The sequence below is a fragment of the Vitis vinifera genome, chromosome 15 (genome assembly GCF_030704535.1).
Source record: "Vitis vinifera cultivar Pinot Noir 40024 chromosome 15, ASM3070453v1".
Lineage (NCBI taxonomy): Eukaryota > Viridiplantae > Streptophyta > Magnoliopsida > Vitales > Vitaceae > Vitis > Vitis vinifera.
The window spans coordinates 18,556,436-18,580,772 of record NC_081819.1 but is presented as its reverse complement, the minus strand read 5'-3'; the positions used below and the strand labels follow the sequence as shown (position 1 = coordinate 18,580,772).

Genomic DNA, 24,337 nt, shown 5'->3' with positions numbered 1-24,337 from the left:
TTGTTTTAAAAAATAGAAAACTATTTTTCAAAATAGTTATCAGATCCTATAACTAATAATTATTTTTTAGTAAGAGATTTGTTTTTTAAAATTTAACAATGAACTTTATATTTATTTGAGTAATTTTATATATTTATTTAAATAGATATTAAGTGTATTTGAGAGTGTTTTTGTATAAAATGTTTTTAATCGTTTTTTCAGTTATGTTTTTAAAAGAATCATTTATAAATTTGTCTCTAAAAAATACTTAGATTTTTAAAAGTATTTCTTAATTTTTTTTAAATATCTATTTTTGTTTCAAAAATAATTTTTAGATCGTTTGTTAGAATCATAATTTTTTAAATATAAAAGGAAATAAATGTGATTTAATAAATAAATTATATAACTTCTATATTTGAGAAAATGATTCAAGTCATGATGAAGTATTTATAAAAGCAATAATTTTTATTTGAATTTTTCTTAAAAAAAAAGAAGCATAAACAAAATGGACAATGAAGGAGGAATAAAATAAAATTAAAAAAAAAAAAGAAAAAAGAAAAATTAAATGGAGATGATATTGGTTGGAGGGTGTGGGCCAGCGTCCTTTAAAGGATTGTCTCTTTCTTTCTCAAAATTTCCAATCTTGTGGAGGGGAATGCGATACCGACCCGTTTCTAGAGAGAGAAAGCCAAAGGATATTTTAGAGAGAGAAAGGAAAAGGGATACTTCAAAAACACAAGAGTAACGGATCATCCCTCATTCTTCAATTCCACTGTAACTCTCTCTCTCTCATTTTCCCTCAACATTTCTGTATTTTTTTTTTAAAAATTTGTGTTCTGGTCGTGTTTCTTTGATATTTTCTTGGAATGTTCTGATTTTCTCGGGAAAATTTGGAGTGAACTATAGGAACATGGGTTTGATTTCTGGGATTTTGATGGGGACGATCTTTGGGATCGCATTGATGGCGGGGTGGGTTCATATGATGAGATACCGGAGCATCAAGCGCGTTGCCAAGGTAGGTGATTTGGTTGTGCTGTTGAGTTTTTTCTTCTTCTTCTTTCTTTTTGGTGGGTTGGGGGGGTTTAATTGTTAATTTTTTTCCTTGAAATTGGCGGTGTTTGGTATTTTTTTTTTTTTTTTGTGATCATATCTTGAAGCGGTAGTAGTGAGAATAATGGTTTTCGTTCACTGCATAGTGAGTTAATTGTGGGAAAGATTGGATATGGGTCTGAATTTTCTTGGAAATTTTGAGGTTGGAGGCCTAAACTAAATTGAATACTTGGAAATGGGCATTATTATTGGTTTGCACTGTCTCAAAGCGGTTAGAAGTTGGAAAAGGACTTATTTGGAGTATTCAGATTCTGCCCTTTTTTTTTAAAGCGGCTTCTAGTTAATTCCATTTATTTATTTATTTTAAGTGGCGGAACAATGAGAGGGAAAATACAGCCAGTCCCTGATTATAATTCTACCAAAACAATTTTTTTTTTTCAAAAAATATGGATTTGTGTTCCATGTATCTTCGTGTAATATACTTCTTTGTAATGAACTACAATGAATTTCTCAAAGGGTTGCTCCCAACAGTTGTCCAGAAGTGAAAGATACTGAAAAACTTTCAGACCCAATATGGAGATACCCTCTATTAAACAACTGAGAATAAAATACCACTTGCATTTTATGTAAGTAAATGAGGAAGAAGAGAAGCTATTAAAAAATTCATATCAGATGAAATGGATGAATGTAGTTGATGAACACTTGCATCTAATCATGGTTTTTAGAATTGTATTTGGGTTCAATTTTGTCCCTTTACTTTTTCTTTCCCAGGAGGTTTTGGAGAAGCAAACAGAGGCTAAAGATTTCATTTTGGTTTTAGATGGAGCTATTCTAGCTTATCAAGTTTTCCTATAACTTATTGTCTGAATCATTTCCTACTTTCCTCTTTCCACCTAATTTTTGGACTGTATGACCCTTTGCCCTTTTCCCTGCATTTTGTGCTTCTGCATCTGCTTTCCTCTCTGATCACTATGATACAAGCTTCTTTCCTTGCATGAGTAAGCCTGTAAAACTTCATATCCTTTATTTATCATGAGACAAACTTAGTTTATTCAACTGGCAACCCCACATTCATAACAACAAATTTCATAGTTAGCAGGTAGAACAGAGAATGCATTAGGATTTTTTTATTTTTAAATTAATTTATTTAAATTATACTCCTAAGGAATTATTTTTCACTTCCCAGATGACTTGTACCTTGTTCTGATCCCATTCATTTCATTTCATTTTTCTCACAGGCAGTTGATATAAAACTCCTTGGATCCCTTAACAGAGAAGATTTGAAGAAAATTTGTGGTGATAATTTTCCTGAATGGATATCTTTCCCTGTGTATGAACAGGTTAGCCGTTAGCTTTTAATTATTTTTTCTTTATCTCAAAATTATTTGTCAATTCACTAATGAAGCCTTTGATGGAATTCTCTTTCCTACTCTGCTCTGCACAATTTGGAAGCATTTCTTTTCCACGTTATTCTCAATGTTTAATAATCTTAAAGTCGCCTTTAATGTTGGTTTGATAGCCATCATACACTTGGTAAGTACTTTTTTTTATTTTATTTTTATTTTTATTTATAATTTTATAGTTTACATTCAAGAAAATATTTCTGACTGTTTGGAGATTCAGAATTTCTACAGTTTTTTTTTTTTTTTTTTTTGAATTTTAGAGTCTTTGAGTTTTGTTTTCATGTTTATTTTTGTTGCTGAACAAATTCACTGTAATTATTGGTTTGATACAGCCCTTGTTGGACCCATATTTACTCCATTATGTTTCTGTTGAATCATACCCTAATTTCTTGTGTGATGGGGTTTTGTGTTGTGGTAGGCTTTGTTTTATAAATGAAAATTGTGTATTCAACTGTTTAAGTGGGAAGGATTTGTGTACATAGTGAGGGAATGCTATGTTGTTCTGAGGTGTAGATGATTCCTGTCTCTATTTTTGTCATGAATTTAATTTCAAAGAAAGGAGTTGGACGGGAGAAGTATTTGACAACATAAGGTGAGGAATTCAATTAAGAAAGTGGATATGAAATTGATAAAGGAAATTAATAGTTGTATGTTGAGGAGTGTAGGAAATTTGGTCTTGAGGCTTGGTTCAAGTGGCAAGAGGTTGGTATGGGAATCCTCCCCCATAGGTAATGCATCACGGAAGCTCACTATCCTCCCTAAATGAGGGGAGGATTTGTTCCTTCCGGGCTTTTCATTTTGTTGTATAGAGACCCAAGGAAAATTTTCTAATAATTAATAGAAAGGTGACATCAGAAGGTGGGTTAGAAGAGGAGCAGGGGAGTTAACCGGGACGTGGTGATAAGAGCCTTAATGAAAATTAAAAGGTTGGATGTTAAGGAGCTTTAGAAGAAATTTGGCCTTGAGGTCTGGTTTAGGTGGCAAGGAGTTGGTGTGAAAAAACCAAAAAGGAAAAGGACAGTTGGTGCTGGATTTTAAGGGGAGGGAGGTTTGTTAGGGGAGTAGGGTCAAATGTACAATTGAGGAGAAAAGAGAGGATTAGTTAGAGTTTTTTTTTATGAAAATAGAGACGAGGAAATAAGTATAAATAGTACATCCATTTCTTTGGTGCCTGAAAATAGATTGGCTCTGGGATACTGAAAAGGTGGTGGCAAGTTATTTCCCACAACCAGGATGGTTTTGCCTAGAGTCATAGCCATCAGGTATTGGATGGAGTTCTAATATCTGATACCAGCAGCATAATGCCATGAGGATGTCATGTATCATGACAATACATTCTCATTCCTCAATAGTGCCTGATACTGTGGTGATATGTTGTTATAAATCAATAGATTCCTGATAATGCTGTGCTTTGGTATTTCTGCATCAACATATGCTTGTTATGTGTTGCTCTGGTATTTCTATGTGAGAAGATGCCTGATACTATGGCGCCTTTGATTAATTTTTTTTTTTCAATAATAAGTATAGTTTTCATGTTATTGATCTATTATATCTTCTTTTACTTGCTCTTTCAGGTGAAATGGCTCAACAAGCAACTTACCAAATTATGGCCATTTGTTGCAGATGTAAGCTTCTTTATTTGCTTTTGTCATCATCATCATCATCATCATCATCATCATCATCATCTTTATCATCATATAAATATTATTGTCTATGGATTTCTCCAAAAAATATATTTCCTTGTAATCTGTAATTACTGAATATCATGCAGTCTTATTTTTTCCCTATCTTTTTTAAAGAATAAAATAAGATTCTGGCACCCCTATTGTATCACGAGTCCTCAAATAACAATCATGGGGAAATCTGTTTGTTTTCAGTCATCAGGCACTTACTATTTTTGCTTGAGCCCTAAATATTTCCGCACACCCATACAGACATGCGTACATGTAGAGACATTCCAACAAGTTGTCAAAGTATTCTATATCAAGCCATGCTTTGCATGTTCAACATTTCTAATGTACAAAGTTATAAATCCCATCTTCAAAATCCTTAAAAACTCTCCTTATAAGTAGTGAACACGCTTGTAATCTAGCATTGAAAATCTACATAGGAGTATCCATAAAAGGTTCAGTGATTGAGGCTCAAATGATAGAGAAAAAGTAAATCAAATCACAAACGGCATCTACAAATCTTCATTTATCCTCTTATGGATTTGCATTTCTCTCCAACCATAAAAACCATATCAAGGATAAAACAACCACTTGTCAAAGAGTCTTCTCTTTTGCTAGGTTGCCAAAGCTTTTAAAAGATATTCCCAACATCTTTGCTATGCCTTTAAGAGGAACCCTTACAACATGGGCTATGTGGAACAATCTCTGTCAAATTTCGAGTGTTGTGGGACAATGAAGAAAGATAATCAATTGATTTACACATTGGTCCGAGCTAAGAGCTTTGTGAGGCCTTAATTGAGGCAAGTCATTGGTATTAACCTTCTTATTAGCCATAATCCATGCAAAGGCTTTAACATTGGGTAGAGCTTTTGAGTTCTAGATTAATTAGTAAGAACAAAAGGTGTCAAGACAGGAGGCTGAGAGGGTTTCATAGAATGAGCTCATTGAGAAGAGTCCTGATGGTGTCAATAACCAAACCCTTTAATCTATTAAGGTGATAGGTACACATGTAGCAGGAAGTAAAGGAAGGTAGTTAGTTCCTCAATCTCTGAATTAGAAAGATTTGGGCAAAAATTGAAATTGCAAAATGGATAGGTAAAATAACTATCCATAATTGAGGAAACAAACAAATTTCTAGCTTATAACTTTGAAAAGATTTGGATATTGAAGCTTGATAGGTGGATCTTAGCCAAGTATCCTCTCAAAAAAGAATTTTTGTGCCATCTCTCACCAAGTACCGAGTGAAATTAGAAAAATCGTTGAAAACTTGAGAAATAGCCTTCCAAGGGCAACATGCAACCACCTAACAAGAGTGTTGGCATCCCAACTATTGGAGTGCAACCCATGGATACTTAAGATGACCTTGCGCCAAAAAGCATTGCTTTCTCTAGGAAACCTCCACAAGCACTTACCTAGAATTCTCCCTAATCTCAAACCTCCCTCCTTTTTCAGTTTGCACCCATGTTCCTAGCCAACTAGGTGGTCTTTCTTCCCCCCCAAGTCTTGATCAAAGAAAGTATCTCTACAATTTCTCAATCCTATAGGCCACTTTTACTAAGACCTTAAAAATCAAAAGAAAATAATGAGGGGACAAGTGATAAACAAGATTGCATAAGGGTTATTTTACCTATCAAGGACAAGAAGGCCTTCTTCTAGCCATCCAAGTGACAAGAAATCTTATCTAATTCTCGATCCTAGAAAGAGGCAACTCTAGGATTTCCCTTAAAGGGATATAGGGATACCCAAGTAGGTAAGAGGCCAATATGAGACTATGTATTCAAACAAAGAAGCTCAATCATGGATATAATCCTCCTACAAATGAGCTTTTTTCTAGATTAATCTTTAAGCTTGATATGCATCCAAGCACCAACAACACAGTTAGCCTGAGAGAAAAAATATATCTACAAATTGAAGGAGAGACATCCTCATTCTATCTTTACTAAGTAAAAAACCTTCCAATAAACCATTATCTTCAACTCTTACTACCACCTTATTCAATACCTCTGCAACAATAGTGAAGAGAAAAGGGGAGAGAGGGTCACCTTTCCTTAAACCATTAAAAGCTTTAACACAACTTCCTGCACACCCATTCATCAGAATAGCAAAACTAGCTGATGATAAACACCCATAAATCCACAACCTCCACTTTGGATTAAAATCTTTTTTTTGTAAAGCATGATAAAAAAGATCCCAACCCACATGGTCACAAGCCTTCTCAAAATTTATCTTAAAAACAACACTTGAGTTTCCAAAACGTCTTCTTTCATCTATGATTTCATTCACTAAGACTGCATCTGGGATTTGCTTACCCTTAACAAAAGTACCTTGAGACTAGTGGATGGCCAAACCCATCAAATGTGGTGAGATTAGATTTTGGCTATGGCCTTGTAAAGATTTGTAGTCAAATTAATGTGTCTAAAATCAACAACTATGGATATCTGATTTCTCTTAGGGACTAGCACAATGAAAGTGGCATTGGTACTCTTATTTATAACACTACTATCGTAGAATCCTGAGAAAACCTTCAACATTTCTTCCTTGCTTGTGTCCCAACATTCTTGATAAAATGCTATGGCAAAACCATCATGACTTGGAGCTTTTTCTTTATCCATCTGAAAGATAGCTCCTCAAATTTCATATCCTGTAAAAGAATGCTCTTGCCATTTAGCACCCCCCCTTAGAGATTGAAGACTAATTCAACCCTCTAACCTCCAAGTATTCTCATATGGTTTGATGTATAATATGCTAAAGAAATTCAAAATCTCCTTTGTCATGCTTTGTCGATCCTCCAACACCACCCCTTCTACAAACACTAGATTCTTGATATATTTCTTTTTCCTCTTTCCATTTGCCATCCTATGAAAATACTGAGTTATAATCCCTTAACCCAGTTTACCTTAGCTCTCTGTCTCTAGTGTACCTCCTCCTTTAACAACAATTCCTCAAGTTCAATCTTTTGAGCACACCTCAATGCTGCTAATGCGTTTATCAAAGCACTTTCCCCTTCACAAGAGCCTACCATGGCAATGTTTTTTAAGGTAGTGCCTTTCTTCTCTTTTTAGTTTTGTTATGATGAATTTCATTTTTTGGCAGTGGTAAAGGGATGAGAAGGGTTTGTGGGAGGTTCCAGGTTCAAGTCCTAATGGGGACAAAATTTATCTCTCAATTTTTTTTTTTCATTTTTTGTATGAATTTGTAACCTTCCCATCCTTTAACTAGTGCTTCTCCCCACCAAGATCTAGCATTAACCTTAAAATCAGCATGGGACAATCACATATGCTCAAATCTAAATGGATTGGGTACCCACTTAAAAGTATTGGAGTCTAGTATTGTACATAGGTGCGGAAAAGTTAATTTTTATTGATACTAAGAAAGAAGAATGGATACAGCTAATACATAATATATATGCATATATAAATACATATAGACTTTACAAACATATAGGATTGTGATTTGTTACACTATTTATCCTAATCTGAATGGGAAACTAATTTAAAATAGGATATAACTATCCCTGATTTTTAGGCTTACTAACCAGTCTTATCACAACTAATTCTCCTAGAAAAATAGCTCCTAAAACAGTCAGACATTTTTATACTCTCCCTTAAGTTGGTTTGAAGATATGAATAAAACCCAACTTGTTAGTTAAAGAATCAAATGCTGGTTTAGGAAGTCCTTTGGTGAATATGTCAACTGGTTTAGGTAGTCCTTTGTTTAATATTTTATCCAGTTGTGTTGGGATTAAAGGAATGCAAATTTGTCCATTTTCCAGCTTTTTTATAAAGTGTCGATTGATCTCTACATGTTTGAAAGGCCCTAGACACCCCATCCTTTATCTCAGCCTTCTCGGACAACCAATCTCCATTTACTCTAACTTTGACCAAGAAGTTTCTTCTACTGTGCTGATTGTCCATTTTGTGGCAGAATTTGGAGTTTTTATCTCCATCACTTAAATCAGATTTCTCTTGATTTCTTCCTCCACAGTTTCTGCCATTGAAACCCCACTTGCTAAACTCCTCAATCGTCACCCTTCTCGCCTCTGCCTCTTCAACTTAAAGGACTGCTGCTCTTTCCTTGGAATACAAAAATCCAATCTGGTTTAAGGCCTCCATTTTTTTGGTTGTGACATTCCCAAAAACCTCTTTGTTCCACAATTTTATTTCTTGTTTAAGGGCCTTTAACTACACTGGTAGAATATGACTAAAAGAGCCACTCACTTTATAACCTACCCCTCCTTATGAGATCTTTGAATCCTTCTGCATTAAGCTACATATTTTCAAATCTGAAAGGAGACTTACCCTTCCTCATGCCGCCACTGTCAAGAACAATAGGAGAGTGATAAAAAGTTGGTTTCGGTAGGACACTCTCACTTAGGCCCAACTTGAAACGTTATTGATATAAACAATTATTTGTCGTAGAAACAGTGGTAATAAGGGAGCCTATTATATATTTGGGTTTGCTTGTTCTGCATGTGTTTGTATAGTTATTTGGTATTTGAAATGCCTTGTTGTTTATCCTTATTTTCCGGGTATTAAATTTATGTATATGTTTGCATGAAAGTGGATAATGTGCTTTTTAAAAATAAATTTCTTTAGTATGGAAGAATGATACAGAAAGTAAAGGAAAATAAAGGGAATCAAAAATACAAAGACATGAACTCCAATGGTCCATAGAACAATTTTTCTCTTTCTGAAGTTTGAAGGGTAAGTTCTTTGGCTGGGTCTGTTCTCAGGCAGCAACATTGGTAATTAGAGAATCTGTTGAGCCCCTTCTGGAAGACTACCGGCCTCCAGGAATTACTTCATTAAAGTTCAGTAAGCTCTCTCTTGGAAATGTGGCACCCAAGATTGAAGGTATGATAGCTACTTGTCTCTACAGCGGTCATTTTTCCTGCTTATATTGCTTGGAGTTCTTATTCATCTTTATTCTGCTTTCATTTTTTATTTTTTATTTTAAAAAAATTTGTTTCCAATGTTGAAAGTGCATAAAATTTGTAGCTTGGTGATTGAACCTTAGCAATGTGAAGTGTTAAATGTAGTGCCTCAATACATTGCCAGGTTGTGAAATTGTGCCATGTACCCAATTTTTATTGATATCCCTTTGTGAAAAGCTAAGGAAATCCAAGAGATTTCACTTGTCCAGAAAATAGCAAAAAGTGATAATTTCTATTAAAAAAATTAGCAAAATTTAATTCTAATATGGCTGTATTACCTCCTAAAAAAAGGGTCTTTATTTTATTAATTTTTGCAAAAACTTGTGAAGATAAGGAACAAATCACCAGTAGTTGCTGGATGAAGAGGTTGATACTCAAGGATGGGTTTTAGTTTAAGTGAAAATTTGAGGAGGGAGCTCAACAAAGAAAATTGTCTAAATAAGGACGGAAAGTGTAGCAAGTGGTTCTTAGTTAAAGTCTTGGTGTTAATTTTTCTTGCATAACTTTAGTTCTCATGTTCTGTTTGTCTCATTTCTTTTTTATTTGTTGAGAACCAGTCTGAACTGAACTGCAGTATCTCTTACTGTATTAGGGAGAAGGAAAGGGAAAACTAGAACTACTGGTTTAAGAAGCAGAATTAAATAATCTTGCTTTTCAGTGAAATTACAATTGTAATCTGGACTCAGATGGAAATTTAATGTCATTGTTTGGAAAGTCGGAGAATCCTGATTTGATTATTTTGTAGGAAGGAAAACATTCCATGTTGACACTTGTTGAGATGGGAGAGAGAGAGCGAGAGAGCGCAAGAGAGAGAGAGGGCGAGAGGGCGCGTGAGAGCGCGTGTGACGGCGACGACGAGGAGATCGGCGAGGCGAGCCGAAAGCGAAGCTTTACGGTGGAATCCAAGACCTTCGAGCTTGCCCTGGAAGATAGGAAAGGGAAGTGCCAGGTTCGCGTAGTGGAGAAGAAACGAGGGGTCTCGACATGGGTTCGGTTAGGGCTGGACAGCTTAGGGCTCTTTAAGGAGGGTTTAATCCACTGTATTCGGGACGAAAAAGAGGGGCGATGGGAGAAGGAGTGGAAAGAAAGAGGTAAGCTGTACACCTTGGCTCGGGGATTCAACAGAGCGGGTGCTTTCTTGAGATTGGGGGTTGAAGATTTGGAACGAAAAAGGTTTTGCATCTTCTTACCGAGAGGTAGGAGGGACAAAAGAGGATGGACGGCTATGGCAGAGATGGTACGTCAAATGGAAGAGTTGGCCGGTAGAAGAACAGAGTTGCAGGAGGTAAGGACCGTCGGAAAAATTACTCCGGCGAAATCTTACGCAGAAGCAGTCAGGAGGACAGACCGGGTTAGCTTAAACGCAATAAATATGAAGGTCACTAGGGAGGAGATCGCTGGTAACTTACAGAAGCTGGGGCATTGCCTCGTCGCGAGCTGGAAATCCAACGAAAAGGAGGAAGACGACTTGGAAAGGTTGGGTAACCTCTGGGCGAATTCCTGGGGCCTAAAAGGCAAGCTAGGGCTGGCCAAGTTGGAAAGAGGTAAGGCTTTGTTGGAGTTTGAAGATATTAGTGAGGCACACCGTGTGGTCTTTTCGGGGAGCAGACTGATGGGAGGAGCCCATTTACGGCTGGACCGATGGAATCCAAAGACGGGATGTCGGGTTGAGGAGGAGATGGAGCAGGTAGCCTGGGTTAAAATCTTCGGCCTTCCAATTTCGCTTTGGAGCCAGGGGATTCTGAAGAAAATAGGGGAGGAATGTGGGGGCTTCTTAGACATGGATGAACGCACAAGGTCGATGAGGGAGATCCAGTGGGCTAGGATTTTGGTTAAAACAAAAGGTGATTTCAGACCGAGTTTGCTAGAAATGGAGGTAGAGGATGAGGCATATTCTGTGGCTTTATGGTGGGAGATCAGGCCGGTGGTGAGACGGCTCTTCTCTGCGATGGAAAACAGAAGGAAGAAGGAGGTTAGGGGTGACTCGCATTCACGCGCGGAGAAGCGCGTGGGAAAGGAGTTGGTAGGTGCGGGAAACGAGGACCTGCAGTTGCCAGATGATGGGAGAGCTGTGTAGGAGAATGGGCAGGGTCCAGCACCCGGGATACAGACCCATGGCAAGGTGTCCTGGGACTGGGTATGCCCAGATGGCAGAATGGATGGGTCGGCCGCATGTGGCCCAAATATGGGCCTTTATGGGTTGGAGAAGGATGGTGGGCCGAACAAAATAGATGGGCTATTGGGCCGTAAGTTAAAAAATAAGGCTAAGGTGACTGGTGATTCAGAGGCAGGCCCAAGTTGGGCTGCTGAAATGGCCTGCCATCAATTAACTGAGGTGGGAGGCCCGGAAAGGGAGGACCCAACTGCTCCACTAGAGAAGGCTGGTCTTCTGGGCTGTTTTAGTTCCAGAAAAGGAACCTTTTCAGAGGATCCTTTGATGAGTTTGGTGCTAGAGGAGTCTAGAAGGGAACAAAGGGATGTTGGTCTTTCAATGACTGACCGTGTGCTGGAAGAGGAAGCTAAAAGGTATGCCTCATTTTCCCATCCTAAAGGTAAACGGGCTGTGTGTACACCTCTTCTTCTATTTTCTAATTCTGATTGGGCTCCGGAGGGGGAGTCTTTCGATCGCCCAGGGGGTATTGAGGAGGAATTAAGGAGGGATATGTCAACTTGGTTAACAGTATATGAGGGGATCGTTGAGAATGTAGATGGATCCTGGAAATTGGGAGAGGTCAACAAGAACAGTGACGTGGCTAGGGGCAAGGAGGGGAACAATGGTGGCTTTGGTTCTCAACATACTGAAAATGAGAAAGAGGATCTATGGGAGGAAGGCAGTCTAGCTAAATTTAGCCAGTTCTTGGGATTCTCTACAGAGGGACTGGAAAAGGAGATTTTGAGCTTTTTGATTAAAATCAGAAAGAGGCGGGAAAAGATTCACAGTAAAGAACTCTTGGAAAAGACCAAGTTTGAAAGGGAGCTGAAGAGGTTGGAATGCTCTGTCAATTACGAGGGAGGGACTAAGCAGAAAGTTCCTTCACAGGGCAAGGGGAACTAGTTGATAGTTGCCCGATGAAGATGAAGATTATTACCTGGAATGTGAGGGGAGCTAATGATAGCTCTAAGAGGAAAATCATTAATAACTATATAAGGAACCAGAGGGTGGACCTAATGTGCATTCAGGAAACTAAGATTCAGGAGATGTCGGAGGGTATAGTGAGAAGTCTGGGTTCGGGGAGATTCTTAGATTGGAGAGCCCTAAATGCGGAAGGGGCTGCGGGTGGCATTTTGATATGCTGGGATAAGCGGGTCCTGGAGATTCTGGACTGGGAAGAGGGTCAGTTTTCCTTGTCTTGTAGATTCAAGACCATAGAAAATGGGGCTACTTGGGTTTTTACGGGAGTGTATGGCCCTTTCACCAAAGTGGAAAGGGAGGGTATGTGGGAAGAACTTGGGGCAATAAGAGGCCTTTGGGATGATCCCTGGTGTCTCGGTGGGGATTTTAACATCACTCTGTTCCAACACGAAAGGAGCAGCCAAAGAAGAACCAGCTCAGCCATGCGGAGATTTGCAGAGTTTGTGGATGATCTAGAGCTGGTGGACTTGCCCCTTCAGGGGGGAGAGTTCACATGGAGTGGGGGGCTGAATAATCAGGCGTGGGCGAGACTAGATAGATTTTTAGTCTCTCCTAGCTGGTTAGATCAGTTTAGTGGCGTCACGCAGGGCAGGTTATCTCGGCCAACTTCTGATCACTTTCCAATCGTGTTAGAGGGGGGTGGGATAAGAAGAGGCCCAACCCCGTTTAGATTCGAAAATATGTGGCTTAAGGTTGAGGGATTTAATGACATTGTTAGAACCTGGTGGCAAGGAATTGAAGTCAGGGGCAGCGCTAGTTATAGATTGGCCGTCAAAATGAAGGAAATTAAAAAGAAGCTGAAAGTGTGGAACAAAGAGGTTTTTGGGAGGCTGGAAACTAATAAAGCTTTGGCTTTACATCAAGTAGATTTTTGGGATCGGGTGGAAAGTGAGAGAGTTTTGTCTATGGAGGAAGCTGAACTAAAAAAGGAAGCTAAAGATTCCTTTAAGAAATGGGTCCTGTTGGAGGAAGCCCATTGGAGACAGCACTCAAGGGAGCTTTGGTTAAAGGACGGGGATAAAAATACGGGGTTTTTCCATAGAATGGCTAGTGCACATCGAAGACACAACGCTATGGACAGAATTAAGGTTAATGGGGAGTGGCTAGTAGAGGAGCAGGAGGTGAGAGAAGGTGTTGTGAACTCGTTTCAGCAGTTGCTTACTGAAGACATGGGTTGGCAGGCGGATATTGGTAGCATTCCGGTGGGTTGTATCAGCCTGCAAGATGCAGAGAGTCTGGAAACCCCATTTGCAGAGAATGAGATTCACTCGGCGTTGATGGAGATGAATGGGGATAAAGCCCCTGGCCCGGATGGCTTCACTGTTGCCTTTTGGCAAGATGCATGGGACTTTGCCAAGGAGGAGATCATGGAGATGTTTAAAGAGTTTCATGAGCATAGTTCTTTTGTTAAGAGCCTTAACAACACCTTTTTGGTGTTGATTCCTAAGAAAAGTGGGGCGGAGAATCTTGGAGACTTTAGACCTATCAGCCTGGTGGGGGGGCTCTATAAACTGTTGGCTAAAGTTTTAGCTAATAGGCTCAAAAAAGTGATTGGTAAGGTGGTGTCTATTGCTCAGAATGCCTTTGTAAAGGGAAGACAAATTCTGGATGCGTCTTTAATTGCTAATGAGGTGATAGATTCGTGGCAGAAGAGGAAAGAAAAGGGTCTTATCTGCAAATTGGATATAGAAAAAGCTTACGATAGCATCAATTGGAAATTCTTGATGAAGGTTCTCCAAAAAATGGGCTTTGGGCCCAAGTGGATGGGATGGATGTGGAGTTGCGTTTCCTCTGCTAAATTCTCCATTCTTGTTAATGGAGTGCCAGCTGGGTTCTTTCCTAGCACTAGAGGGCTTCGTCAAGGGGACCCCCTTTCCCCTTATCTCTTTGTTATGGGAATGGAGGTTCTGGACGTCCTTATCAGGAGAGCGGTGGAGGGGGGTTATATTTCAGGGTGCAATATACGGGGTGGCAGTAGAACATCCTTGAATATTTCCCACCTATTTTTTGCCGATGACACAATTGTGTTTTGTGAGGCGAGCAAAGAGCAAGTTTCTCACCTAAGCTGGATTCTCTTTTGGTTTGAAGCGGCTTCGGGTCTTCGGATTAATCTAGCCAAAAGTGAGATCATTCCAGTTGGAGACGTGGAGGATATTCTTGAGTTGGCAGCTGAGCTAGGTGGCAGGGTGGGGTCTTTGCCCTCTCATTATTTGGGCCTCCCCTTAGGGGTCCCCAATAGGGCTACTTCTATGTGGGATGGGGTGGAAGAGAGGATCAGGAGGAGACTTGCGCTTTGGAAAAGACAGTACATATCCAAAGGGGGGAGAATCACTCTCATAAAAAGCACCTTGGCTAGCTTGCCAATTTACCAACTGTCTATTTTCCGCATGCCTAAGTCTGTTGCTAAAAGAGTGGAAAAAACCCAAAGAGATTTCCTATGGGGGGGAGGAAACTTGGAGGGCAAAGTTCATCTAGTTAAATGGGATGCGGTCTGTACAGAGAAACACAAGGGAGGGCTAGGATTAAGGAGAATAGCCACTCTGAATAGAGCCTTGCTGGGAAAGTGGATTTGGAGGTTTGCTTGTGAAAAGAATAATTTCTGGAACCAAGTGATCACTACAAAATATGGGCAAGAGGATTATGGCTGGAGGCCAAAGAAGGTCCGTGGGGCGGCTGGAGTAGGGGTCTAGAAGGAGATCATGAAGGAATCTGATTGGTGCTGGGAAAATTTGGCATTTATAGTTGGGAAGGGTTCCAAAATCAAATTTTGGAAAGATAGATGGTGCACTGACATTCCGTTGTCCCAACGCTTCAATCAACTCTTTGTCCTTGCCGTGCATAGGGATGCTACGATTGAGGAGATGTGGGATCAAGATTCGGGCCAAGGGGATTGGAAGCTTGTTTTTGTGAGGGACTTCAATGATTGGGAGATGGATATGGTTGGAGAGCTGCTTCATACTTTGAGGGGCTACAGGCCCTCCTTGGAGGATGATTCAGTTGTGTGGAAGCAGGGAAGAAATGGTATTTTCAAAATCAAAGAAGCTTACAGGCAGTTGGACAAGCCTAATGTCATAGTATTTCCCGCAAGGAGAATATGGGTGGATAGGGTGCCAACTAAAGTCTGTTTTTTTGCTTGGGAGGCTACGTGGGGGAAGGTGCTTACTCTGGATAGACTCCAGTTAAGAGGGGTGCATCTCCCGAATTGCTGCTTTCTGTGTGGTTGTGAAGAAGAGAATGTAAATCATATTCTTTTACACTGTATAGTGACTAGAGCCCTTTGGGATATTATTTTTGGGTTGATAGATGTTAAGTGGGTCCTCCCAGAAACTGTAAAGGAGACTTTAATCTCCTGGAGGGGCTCATTTGTAGGGAAGAAAAGGAAAAGGATTTGGAAATCCATTCCGTTATGTATTTTTTGGACGGTTTGGAGGGAGAGGAATAGGTTAGCTTTTAGGGGGGGTGAGTTGAATATTCAGAAATTAAAGTATTCTTTTGTCTGTAACTTGTGGAATTGGGCCAAAGTGTATCTAGGTGAGGAGTCTTTTTCCCTCATAGGTTTTTTGGAGTGGATAGCTTCCACTTAAGGGGAGGTAGTTTCTTTCTGGTCCTTTTTCTTTTTTGAGGCTTTAGCCGTCTTGTATACTCCCTGTATGCTTTGTGGCGTTTAGCCTGTTCTAATACATATCTTGTTTACTTATCAAAAAAAAAAAAAAAAAAACATTCCATGTTGACAAATATAGTGATTTATATTTTTAAGATTTTGTTAATTAACTATTTCCTATCTTTCAAATTTCCTCTGCTCCCTTGTATGCATGATTAGTTTGTTTTGAGAAGTCTTGCTAAAACCTAGATAATCACCTAAAGAGGGTGGGGTTTGGTGTTGAATTGGGTGATGGTTTCTTTTTCAACTTTTTTTTTTTTTTACCAAATTTGAAGTGATAATTATTGAAAAAATTTGGATATCTTGAAAAGGATAACAGCATAGATAATGGAATGGGCTGATTTTTTTTAAAAAAAAAAATCACAAAAAAAAATCCCCTTAGTGTCAGTATTTTTTTCACAATAAAATACCTTTTATGCTGTTGCCAACTTTTTCATGAAATTTTGGTGGCTTTTTGCCATTAAATAATTATTTTTGGCTGATGGAAGGTTGTCCTCTCCTTGTATGTCAAACCGAATTGGAATTGGACAAATTGGCGACATTTTGGATGATTTTCCTGATTTTTCAATCCTTGCATGTGGTGCACCATCACTCACATGCAAAAAGACTAACAAATATGCTAGGTACCTACTTAAGTTCTTTATTTTGATCTTCAAGTCTCGCTAACAGTCATTTCCTTCTTGAAATGCACTTTGACTTGCTTCTAGAAGATTAATCAGACATTCGAATTGAATGGCAGATAATTTGATGTGATCTTTTTGAGTCTATGCACTTTGACAATAAAATTATTAGTATTCTTAACCTTTGCTTCGTAATCTTCAAAACTATCATTACCTAACCCTTGGGTTGACATGCTTAATTTGATTAAACTCACCAATTCACATGTCGCCATATGAAAGTTCAGCCTGCCTTATAAATCACAATGCATTTGTCTTTGAGCATTTGTGCTTGCATAATTACTGAATCAATGCAGGAATTCGTGTTCAAAGCCTTAAGAAAGGGCAAATTATAATGGATATCGACTTGCGATGGGGTGGTGATCCAAGCATTATTTTAGCTGTTGAAGCTGCTCTTGTTGCTTCAATACCCATTCAGGTTGGTGAATTATTCTTTCCTTCTTTGTTCCATAGTTTCCATGCCTGGATATCATTTTCAAATCCTAGCATACAACATAGATGTAATTTGAATCTTGTTATTGTGCTGCTTTCTGCAGTTGAAGGATCTCCAAGTTTTCACTGTTGCTCGTGTTATCTTCCAACTTGCAGAAGAGATACCTTGTATTTCTGCTGTTATTGTTGCTCTACTTTCTGAGGTACATCTTACGAAAAATGCTTAAGTGCTTGAAATTTTTTTGCAATTCAACCCAGTTGTTGTCATAATCTTAACTGTGGTATACATATCATATATCTTTCAAATGAAGTGTTGAGTTTGATAGAGGTGTATTTTCAACTCAGGAAAGAATTTTTGTTTCATAGAATTAGGTTTTTGTTGTTGTTGTAACAGTAGTCCACTCTGACATCAAGATGTTTACAGCAAACTTGTGATAATATGGGCACTCCCTCTACTTGTACTACTTAAATACCGGGGAGGCTTGAACTTGGGACCTCCAGTTCATTGGCAGATTGAACAACCACTGAACTACAATCTGGGGGCATAGAATTGGTAAAATATTTTAAGGGATCTTTATAAATTTGGATTCTCAAGTGATGACTTTCATATGGAAGACTCAGTTGCTGTGGATATTGTAGAAAGTGCTTAGGCTTCAGTGGCCAGACTCATCACTGGTCCATATCTGCTATGGTTGCAAAGACTCCTTCGAAAGTGAAACTGTTCCATTTAGTCTGGTTTGTTTGAAGTTTAAAGATAAAAGCTGAAAGGACCAAGGAAGGATGATAGGCGAGAAATCCAAATTCTAAAAGTGCATAGACTAAGAGCAGAGACAAAATAAAGTCTTGTGAGGGAATAACATTCAAAATAACATAGCTGATTTAAGTGCAGAAGAGCTAAGAAGAATTGAGACAAATAGCAAAATTGGAAAACTGAGCACAAAGGCAAGGTAGTAAAAGTAGCAAAAGCAAGCCTGAAAACTAATGTGGCTGATCTAGAATTGGTGGCTGCCTTTTATAGTTTTTGGATGATGAAAGTCTTAATTAAGAGGGAGAGAAGAAAAGGGAATTGAATCAGTCAAGGCTTCATTGAGTTGATGTACTTCATTGATGTGGAGGATGACAATTGAATCAGGTGGTACTCTAAAAAAAAGTGAGGGAAGCATATGAGCTAGTTTTACCCTTTTATCTAAAGTTAGCTATCTTTTTAAAAAAAATATAATCTTAGCCAGGTACATAATTTCTGCTAGTCATAATCATATTCCTGAAGGATGACTGATTATCCAGATGTCCTTCCCTGCCCAGTTTGTTGAAATTATCGTTTAACATTCTTTCTCAGGAATTGTATTTGGTTGTTCCATGGTAAAGTTGTCAAGACTAAGCAGCATTTTTTTAGCACATCCTGTAGTGCGAGTGAGATATTCTTTTATATATATATGTATATATTTTTTTTTTCTTTTTGTAGGTGATATTCTTTTATATTCCAGTATATCACAAGCTAGTAGATCTATTTTGTAATTGTTAACACTTTAATTAATTACAGTTGTTTTGGAATTGACTAATACTCGTTTGTTCAATCAGCCAAAGCCAAGAATTGATTATACTCTGAAGGCTGTTGGTGGAAGTTTAACAGCTCTCCCTGGAATTTCAGATATGATTGATGTAAGTTTCTTTATGTTGTCAAAACATTTGCTTTCTTATTTCTGATTGATTTTTGTTTATAGACTAGTAATGCTGTTTATGTTTCATCGAGTAGGATACTGTGAATACCATTATCACAGATATGCTCCAATGGCCCCACAGGATTGTTGTTCCAATTGGTGGTATGCCTGTGGATACAAGGTAAGTTAGAATTTTTTATTTACTGTCATATATTTTATTAGAGTTCTAGTTTGTGGTTTCTTCATTTACTTTTTCTGCTTCAATCTCAAATCATGTGATAATATGAAATTACAAACTTCCTGCTAGTTTGTTGACCGTTATAAACTTTGACCTTGATCTATCCTTTCAAAACTTCGTCCTCCTTCCATCTCCCACCACAAAGGATGTTCTATTATTGGAAAGATCACATCCTTTCCTGATAACTTTCTATAACCCAAATCTATACCCTTCTTGCACTTAATCAAAACACCCTTCTTCCTCCTTTTACTTCCATTAATAAACTGTTTCTTTTCAGTTGCATATCTCTAACTCCACTTGTTGAGTAGCGCCTTATTGAGCGAAAAATGGCATATAATGCCAAGGCCCCCCTTTACTTTTGTTCATGCAAACAATTGACTACTTCACCAAATGTAGCTTTTTCCCCTATGCCTTGCTTCCTTGAAGGAAGTGTCTTTGAATCTTTTCAAGCCTCAAGTTAACTTTCCTAGGAAGGACAAATGAGGACATAAAATAGATAGACAAATTAGATTAGGTGCTTCTAATTAGAGTAAGCCTCGTATTGTTCAAAATATATTTCCTTTTCCACATTGACAACATTTTGGAACCTCCCCTCCACCCTTGTCTGAAATAACATCAAGTTAAAGGGAGAACCCAAAGGGAGCCCCAAGTAAGTAATCAGAAGCTCCTCCACTGTTCGACCCAACACCAACCCATCCACAATACCAACCTCTCCAATTGGGATTAACTCACCCTTCTCCGAATTTATTTTTAATCCTGAGATAGCTTCAAACTACATGAGCAGTCAACTTAAATAAACCAATTGGTCTTAACACGCATCCCAGAAAGTAACAGTATCATCCACAAAGATGGAACACCTCTACCCCTTTGCGACCTCTCCCGCTAACCTTGAAGCTGAAAAGGAAACCTCAGTCCTTTCTGGTATACATGAATATGCTTCATCCATCTCGGTTCCTTGAAAAGAAAAAGGAGGAGCTTATGGAAAGGTGTACTGAAATTTAGAAGTGCTAAATTTACTAGTGTCTTGAGTCTCACAGAGCTAGCTAAAGGAGATGCAATTCCAGATTGTCCTAGAGGTGTTTGGTGTTGGCCTGTGGCTTTTTCTTGAAAATAAAGTAATGCTCATTAGGGAATGTGCAGTTCACTGTTTCATGGAGCCTTTGGGAGGGAATATTTATAGAAATATGCGGACATGAAAAACTGCATGCCCTGAGATGCATCGTTCTTTTAACAAGTGAAACTAGGTTTCTATGGTCGGTGCAAAGTTGACTGAAGAGAATAGCAACAACCTTATTATTACCGAATCGTTTAGCCACAGGACACACACAGAGACGCATCATCAACAATGAACAGTTTGTTTGAACAGTTGCTGAACCTCTCTAGAAATGGAATTAGGATTGAGATCTTGATAATAATAGAATTAATAATTTCTGATTCTTTTTTGTATTTCTTCATGCTACTTGAACAGACACCAACTTTCAACTCCTTTGGCCTCAGATACTTCTTACATTTTCACATCACATTAATGTTAAGTAGAACTCTTTTTCTGAGTTGTGCTTAATTAAAATTCTTTACTTTGTTTATTATGCAGTGAACTAGAGCTAAAACCACAAGGGAAGCTTACTTTGACAATAGTAAAAGCAAATGATCTGAAGAACATGGAAATGATTGGAAAATCTGATCCGTATGTAGTTGTACATATTCGGCCACTATTCAAAATTAAAACAAAGGTTATTGAAAACAACCTGAATCCTGTTTGGAATCAAACATTTGAGTTGATTGCGGAAGATAAGGAGACACAATCGCTAATCCTTGAGGTTTTGATCCCTAAAACTCTCTCCTTTTTATCTTGGTTCTCTTTTGCCTGTTTTTGAATATGGTGCTTCACTTCTTATCAGAAGTCATGCAAAATTAGCATGTGTATAATACCTCTAGTGGATATCACAGTGGATTTGTTCATTTGTTATAAGAAAGAATCTAGATATTTTCAAGAACTAATTTGAACATTTTTGAGTTTCTCATTACTTAATAGCTGAAATGTAGTTTGTAATTATGGTTCTCATATTTAATGATAGGTATAGTTCATATCTCATCTAGTATCAGTTCATGACTATTTTCTTGTTCAATTGGGGCCCATTGAACCTTTGTAGGTTGGAGCTAGGGAGCAGAATAAGGGTGGAAACACTAGTAGAAGTGGCAAGAGTGAACTAGATTAACACATTTGAGTACTTTTCTGAACTAAGAAATGTTCTGGATTGAACTTATAGAAAGTTTTGGGAGATATTAGAAGTAGCAAAATGAATTTGTCAGATTCAAGACAGGTTTTTGTGACTTAGAAATAGTATTTAGCTTGCACCAAGATTCAACCAGTTAACATACCATGACTCTATTCATAGATTGATTAAACTGAGCTAGTTAATATGATTGCTGAATCATTCTTTTTTTTTTCAGTTTATTATTGTTGGAAAGAGGAGAAAGAATTCTTTTTAGGTCCACTGAACAGAAATTGGGAAAAGAAAAAGAAAAAATTCTTTGCAATTTAGTCTAGGGCTTTAATCTTCTGAGGATTTATTTCATTCTGCTCCTGAAACCCAGCTGTTTTCCAGGACTAGTGTTGGTGCTGCAAGCTAAACGGGTTGGTACTGTAGGTGCTCTTTGGGCAATATTTTATGTTTTTGAGAGCCTCCAAGCTCACTGGTTTGAAGTGATGATGGTATCTTAAAGAAATTGTTTCTTTTAGCTGATATTCTCTTGCATCTATATTCTACGTTTTTTTTTTTTGGTGGGTTATTGTTTAGGGGATTAGGTTATGAAATATTAGCTTTTCATGAGTGCATAGAAACTTGGATTTATTTGGGGATTCTCTCCGATTCCAACTACAAATTTTTATCCACCTCTCTTTTACACACACAATGCTGTGTTTTCCCCACTAGTATGATATATGTTTTTTTCCTTGAAAAAAGTGATAAACAAGATAATTCATTGCATTGAACTTGGTAATTACAATGAATAAAATGAAGGATTCGCCACTAGTATGATTAAAATGTAGCTAATGAGGTAAGCAATGTTCATGGACCCTTCAAACAGGTTATTGACAAGGACATCACACAAGATAAGCGGTTGGGCATAGCAAAGCTACCTTTGAATGATCTGGAAGCTGAAAACCCAAAAGAGATTGAACTGAGACTGCTTCCGTCACTTGATATGCTTAAGATAAAAGATAAGAAGGATAGAGGAACCATCACCATTAAGGTAACATTCTCATCTAATGCTGTTAAATCTGTTCCATCCATAGAGATGATGTTCTTTTTCCCTCACACTGTTGTGGTTTGAAATATATTTGTGCCTCAATAATTCCAGTTAAATATGTCAAAGTTTAATAGTACTTTATTTATTCACTTTTTCTATTCCTTGTTTTGGCCAATTAGGTAAACTGTGGTGAAATTCACAGAATACATGAATAAATTCAGGTTGGTAGTAGAGGGGAAATAAGAAATAATTCGATCTTTTGAAAGGGGAATCCTGCCAGTTTATTGTTTTACTATTTCTTTTTTGCTACTAGATTGTTTGAACTATGGTCAAATGTTTGTGGGAAATTTTGGGAATTCAAGAAAATTAAGAGTGCGTTTAGTAGTGATTTTAAAAAGTGTTTCTAACCTTTCTAATAGTTGAAAGATAAAAATTTCTAAGTAGTAGAAAAGCTAAAAACAGTTCCTATCAAATGCTCTCTAAAACTCATGACCAAATAAATCTGAAAATTTTAAAGCTACATTTCAGAAAATTTAGTAACTAAACTGGACAATCCACAGGTGTGTACATGTAGGCTGTCAATAATATTACTGCTAATATTTGTTGATTTTGTAAGTGTACTTTCTCGAATGTGTTAAAGAATAATAATGAACTATCATTGGCTGCTTGCTTCTGAAGCTTTTTGGAATTCAGTGTATATCACATTTAGGCTACCATTGACTTATGAAGAAATGCTGACTTAAGCCCAATAAACTTATTTGCTCTCCCCTGAAGGACCTTCTAGCTTTTTATTACTCTTTCAAGTATTCCACAGGGTAATGTTTACAAAACCAATCATTATTGTTGGCTACATTAGAACTGTGAAGAGAGACACCCCGGAGATATGCATACAAGTGTTCAAGAATTTAACTCTGTTCGGAACAAACATTCTTTTTCTTTGTTGTCTAAGCTCACATCACACTGGGGAACCCCTTTGGTTGTATTATGACTTGCATATTGCTTCTGAAGAATCTTCTTTCATCATGTTGTATCCTGTTGAAATGTATAGATTGCGTTTCACTTTTCCAGTGTATGTGATTGGGTTAGGGGCAGTAGAATGTGATTTATCTGCACTTTGGGAAATTTAGTCACATGGAATGTAGCTAACATAATAAAAAATTCCAAAGGATGGAAGTGATGATCTATGCTTATTCTCCTTCATGATACCTGCGTGAGGATTAGTTTTTCTCATTTCTTTTTCTGGTTCTTCTGGATTGGGCTTTCAGGTTTTGTATCATGCATTTAACAAGGAGGAGCAAATGGCAGCTCTAGAAGAAGAGAAGAGAATCCTAGAGGAGAGAAAGAAACTGAAAGAAGCAGGAGTCATAGGGAGCACAATGGATGCACTTGATGGAGCAGCATCGCTGGTCGGGTCTGGAATTGGCCTTGTAGGCAGTGGAGTTGGCGCTGGAGTTGGGCTTGTGGGCACCGGCCTTGGGGCTGGAGTTGGGATTGTGGGAAGCGGCCTTGGAGCTGTAGGCAGCGGTCTGAGCAAAGCCGGAAAGTTCATGGGCAGGAGCATCACCGGCCAATCTAGCAGCAACAAGAGGAATGGCAGCACAACTCCAGTGAACAACACCCAAGAAAATGGCGGTGTGAAGCCAACATAGTGCCAAAGTCTGAATTTCATCCATCCTCTGCACACTATAATAATTAGATTGAAATTAAGTTATTTGTGGGTTCTTCTTTTTCGCTTCCATCCTCCCCAATGTCAATTCTATTTGCTAGTTTGGAATCAAATGACATAAAATATCAGTTGCTTTCAGCTGTGTAGCATCCTGAATCCCACTTTGTGTTAATGTGTTAATACCTAAAAAATCAACCTTTAATGGTCTCTGTATTTATTCCATTATTGCTTCTCAACTCAATTCATTTCCTCTCCGTACTCATCTGTCATGGTTTCTTGGCTTTCTCCTGGGGAATTATTGATTTAGAGGTCTGGTTTATTCCCACTACTGAAATCCAAAATTTTGGGCCATACCCAGCTGCCAGTTTTTTCCCACTTCATTGCCTCTCCAAACTACTGCCCTCCTATAAGTTTAGTACCATCACATCGGTTCCTAAAATTATTTTTTAAGCCAATTATTGGGTGTTTGACTTATTTAAAGAGTTTCTAATTAATATATATATTTTTATTAAAATTTAGTTAGTTAATAAATATGGGTATTTTATCTTATAAGAAATTCGCATTGTCACGTCGCTTACTTAATAAGCA

General features: G+C 38.0%; 1 protein-coding gene across 2 annotated transcripts; it reads left to right on the top strand.

The window, feature by feature from the left end:
• The first annotated feature begins 591 nt into the window (after positions 1 to 591).
• Positions 592 to 23,990, top strand: LOC100265985 (calcium-dependent lipid-binding protein). Of its 2 annotated transcripts, none has more exons than XM_010663291.3 (12): positions 592 to 753; positions 886 to 994; positions 2,268 to 2,369; positions 4,007 to 4,057; positions 8,835 to 8,955; positions 16,803 to 16,924; positions 17,043 to 17,141; positions 18,517 to 18,597; positions 18,692 to 18,777; positions 20,426 to 20,651; positions 21,922 to 22,086; positions 23,349 to 23,990. In XM_010663291.3, the coding sequence occupies exons 2-12, from the start codon at positions 890 to 892 to the stop codon at positions 23,730 to 23,732; spliced, it is 1,542 nt and encodes a 513-aa protein (XP_010661593.1). In that variant the 5' UTR covers positions 592 to 753; positions 886 to 889; the 3' UTR covers positions 23,733 to 23,990. The 2 variants fall into 2 exon arrangements, with proteins under 2 accessions (XP_010661593.1, XP_002276807.1); XM_002276771.4 differs by having other exon boundaries at positions 876 to 994.
• Positions 23,991 to 24,337: the final 347 nt, after the last annotated feature.

Excerpts from the sequence above, each read along its gene's own strand:
- LOC100265985 (XM_010663291.3), top strand. The coding sequence starts at position 890 with ATGGGTTTGATTTCTGGGATTTTGATGGGGACGATCTTTGGGATCGCA. Across the intron at positions 2,370-4,006 it reads CTTTCCCTGTGTATGAACAG|GTGAAATGGCTCAACAAGCA; the intron begins GTTAGCCGTTAG and ends TTGCTCTTTCAG. Across the intron at positions 17,142-18,516 it reads TTGTTGCTCTACTTTCTGAG|CCAAAGCCAAGAATTGATTA; the intron begins GTACATCTTACG and ends TTGTTCAATCAG.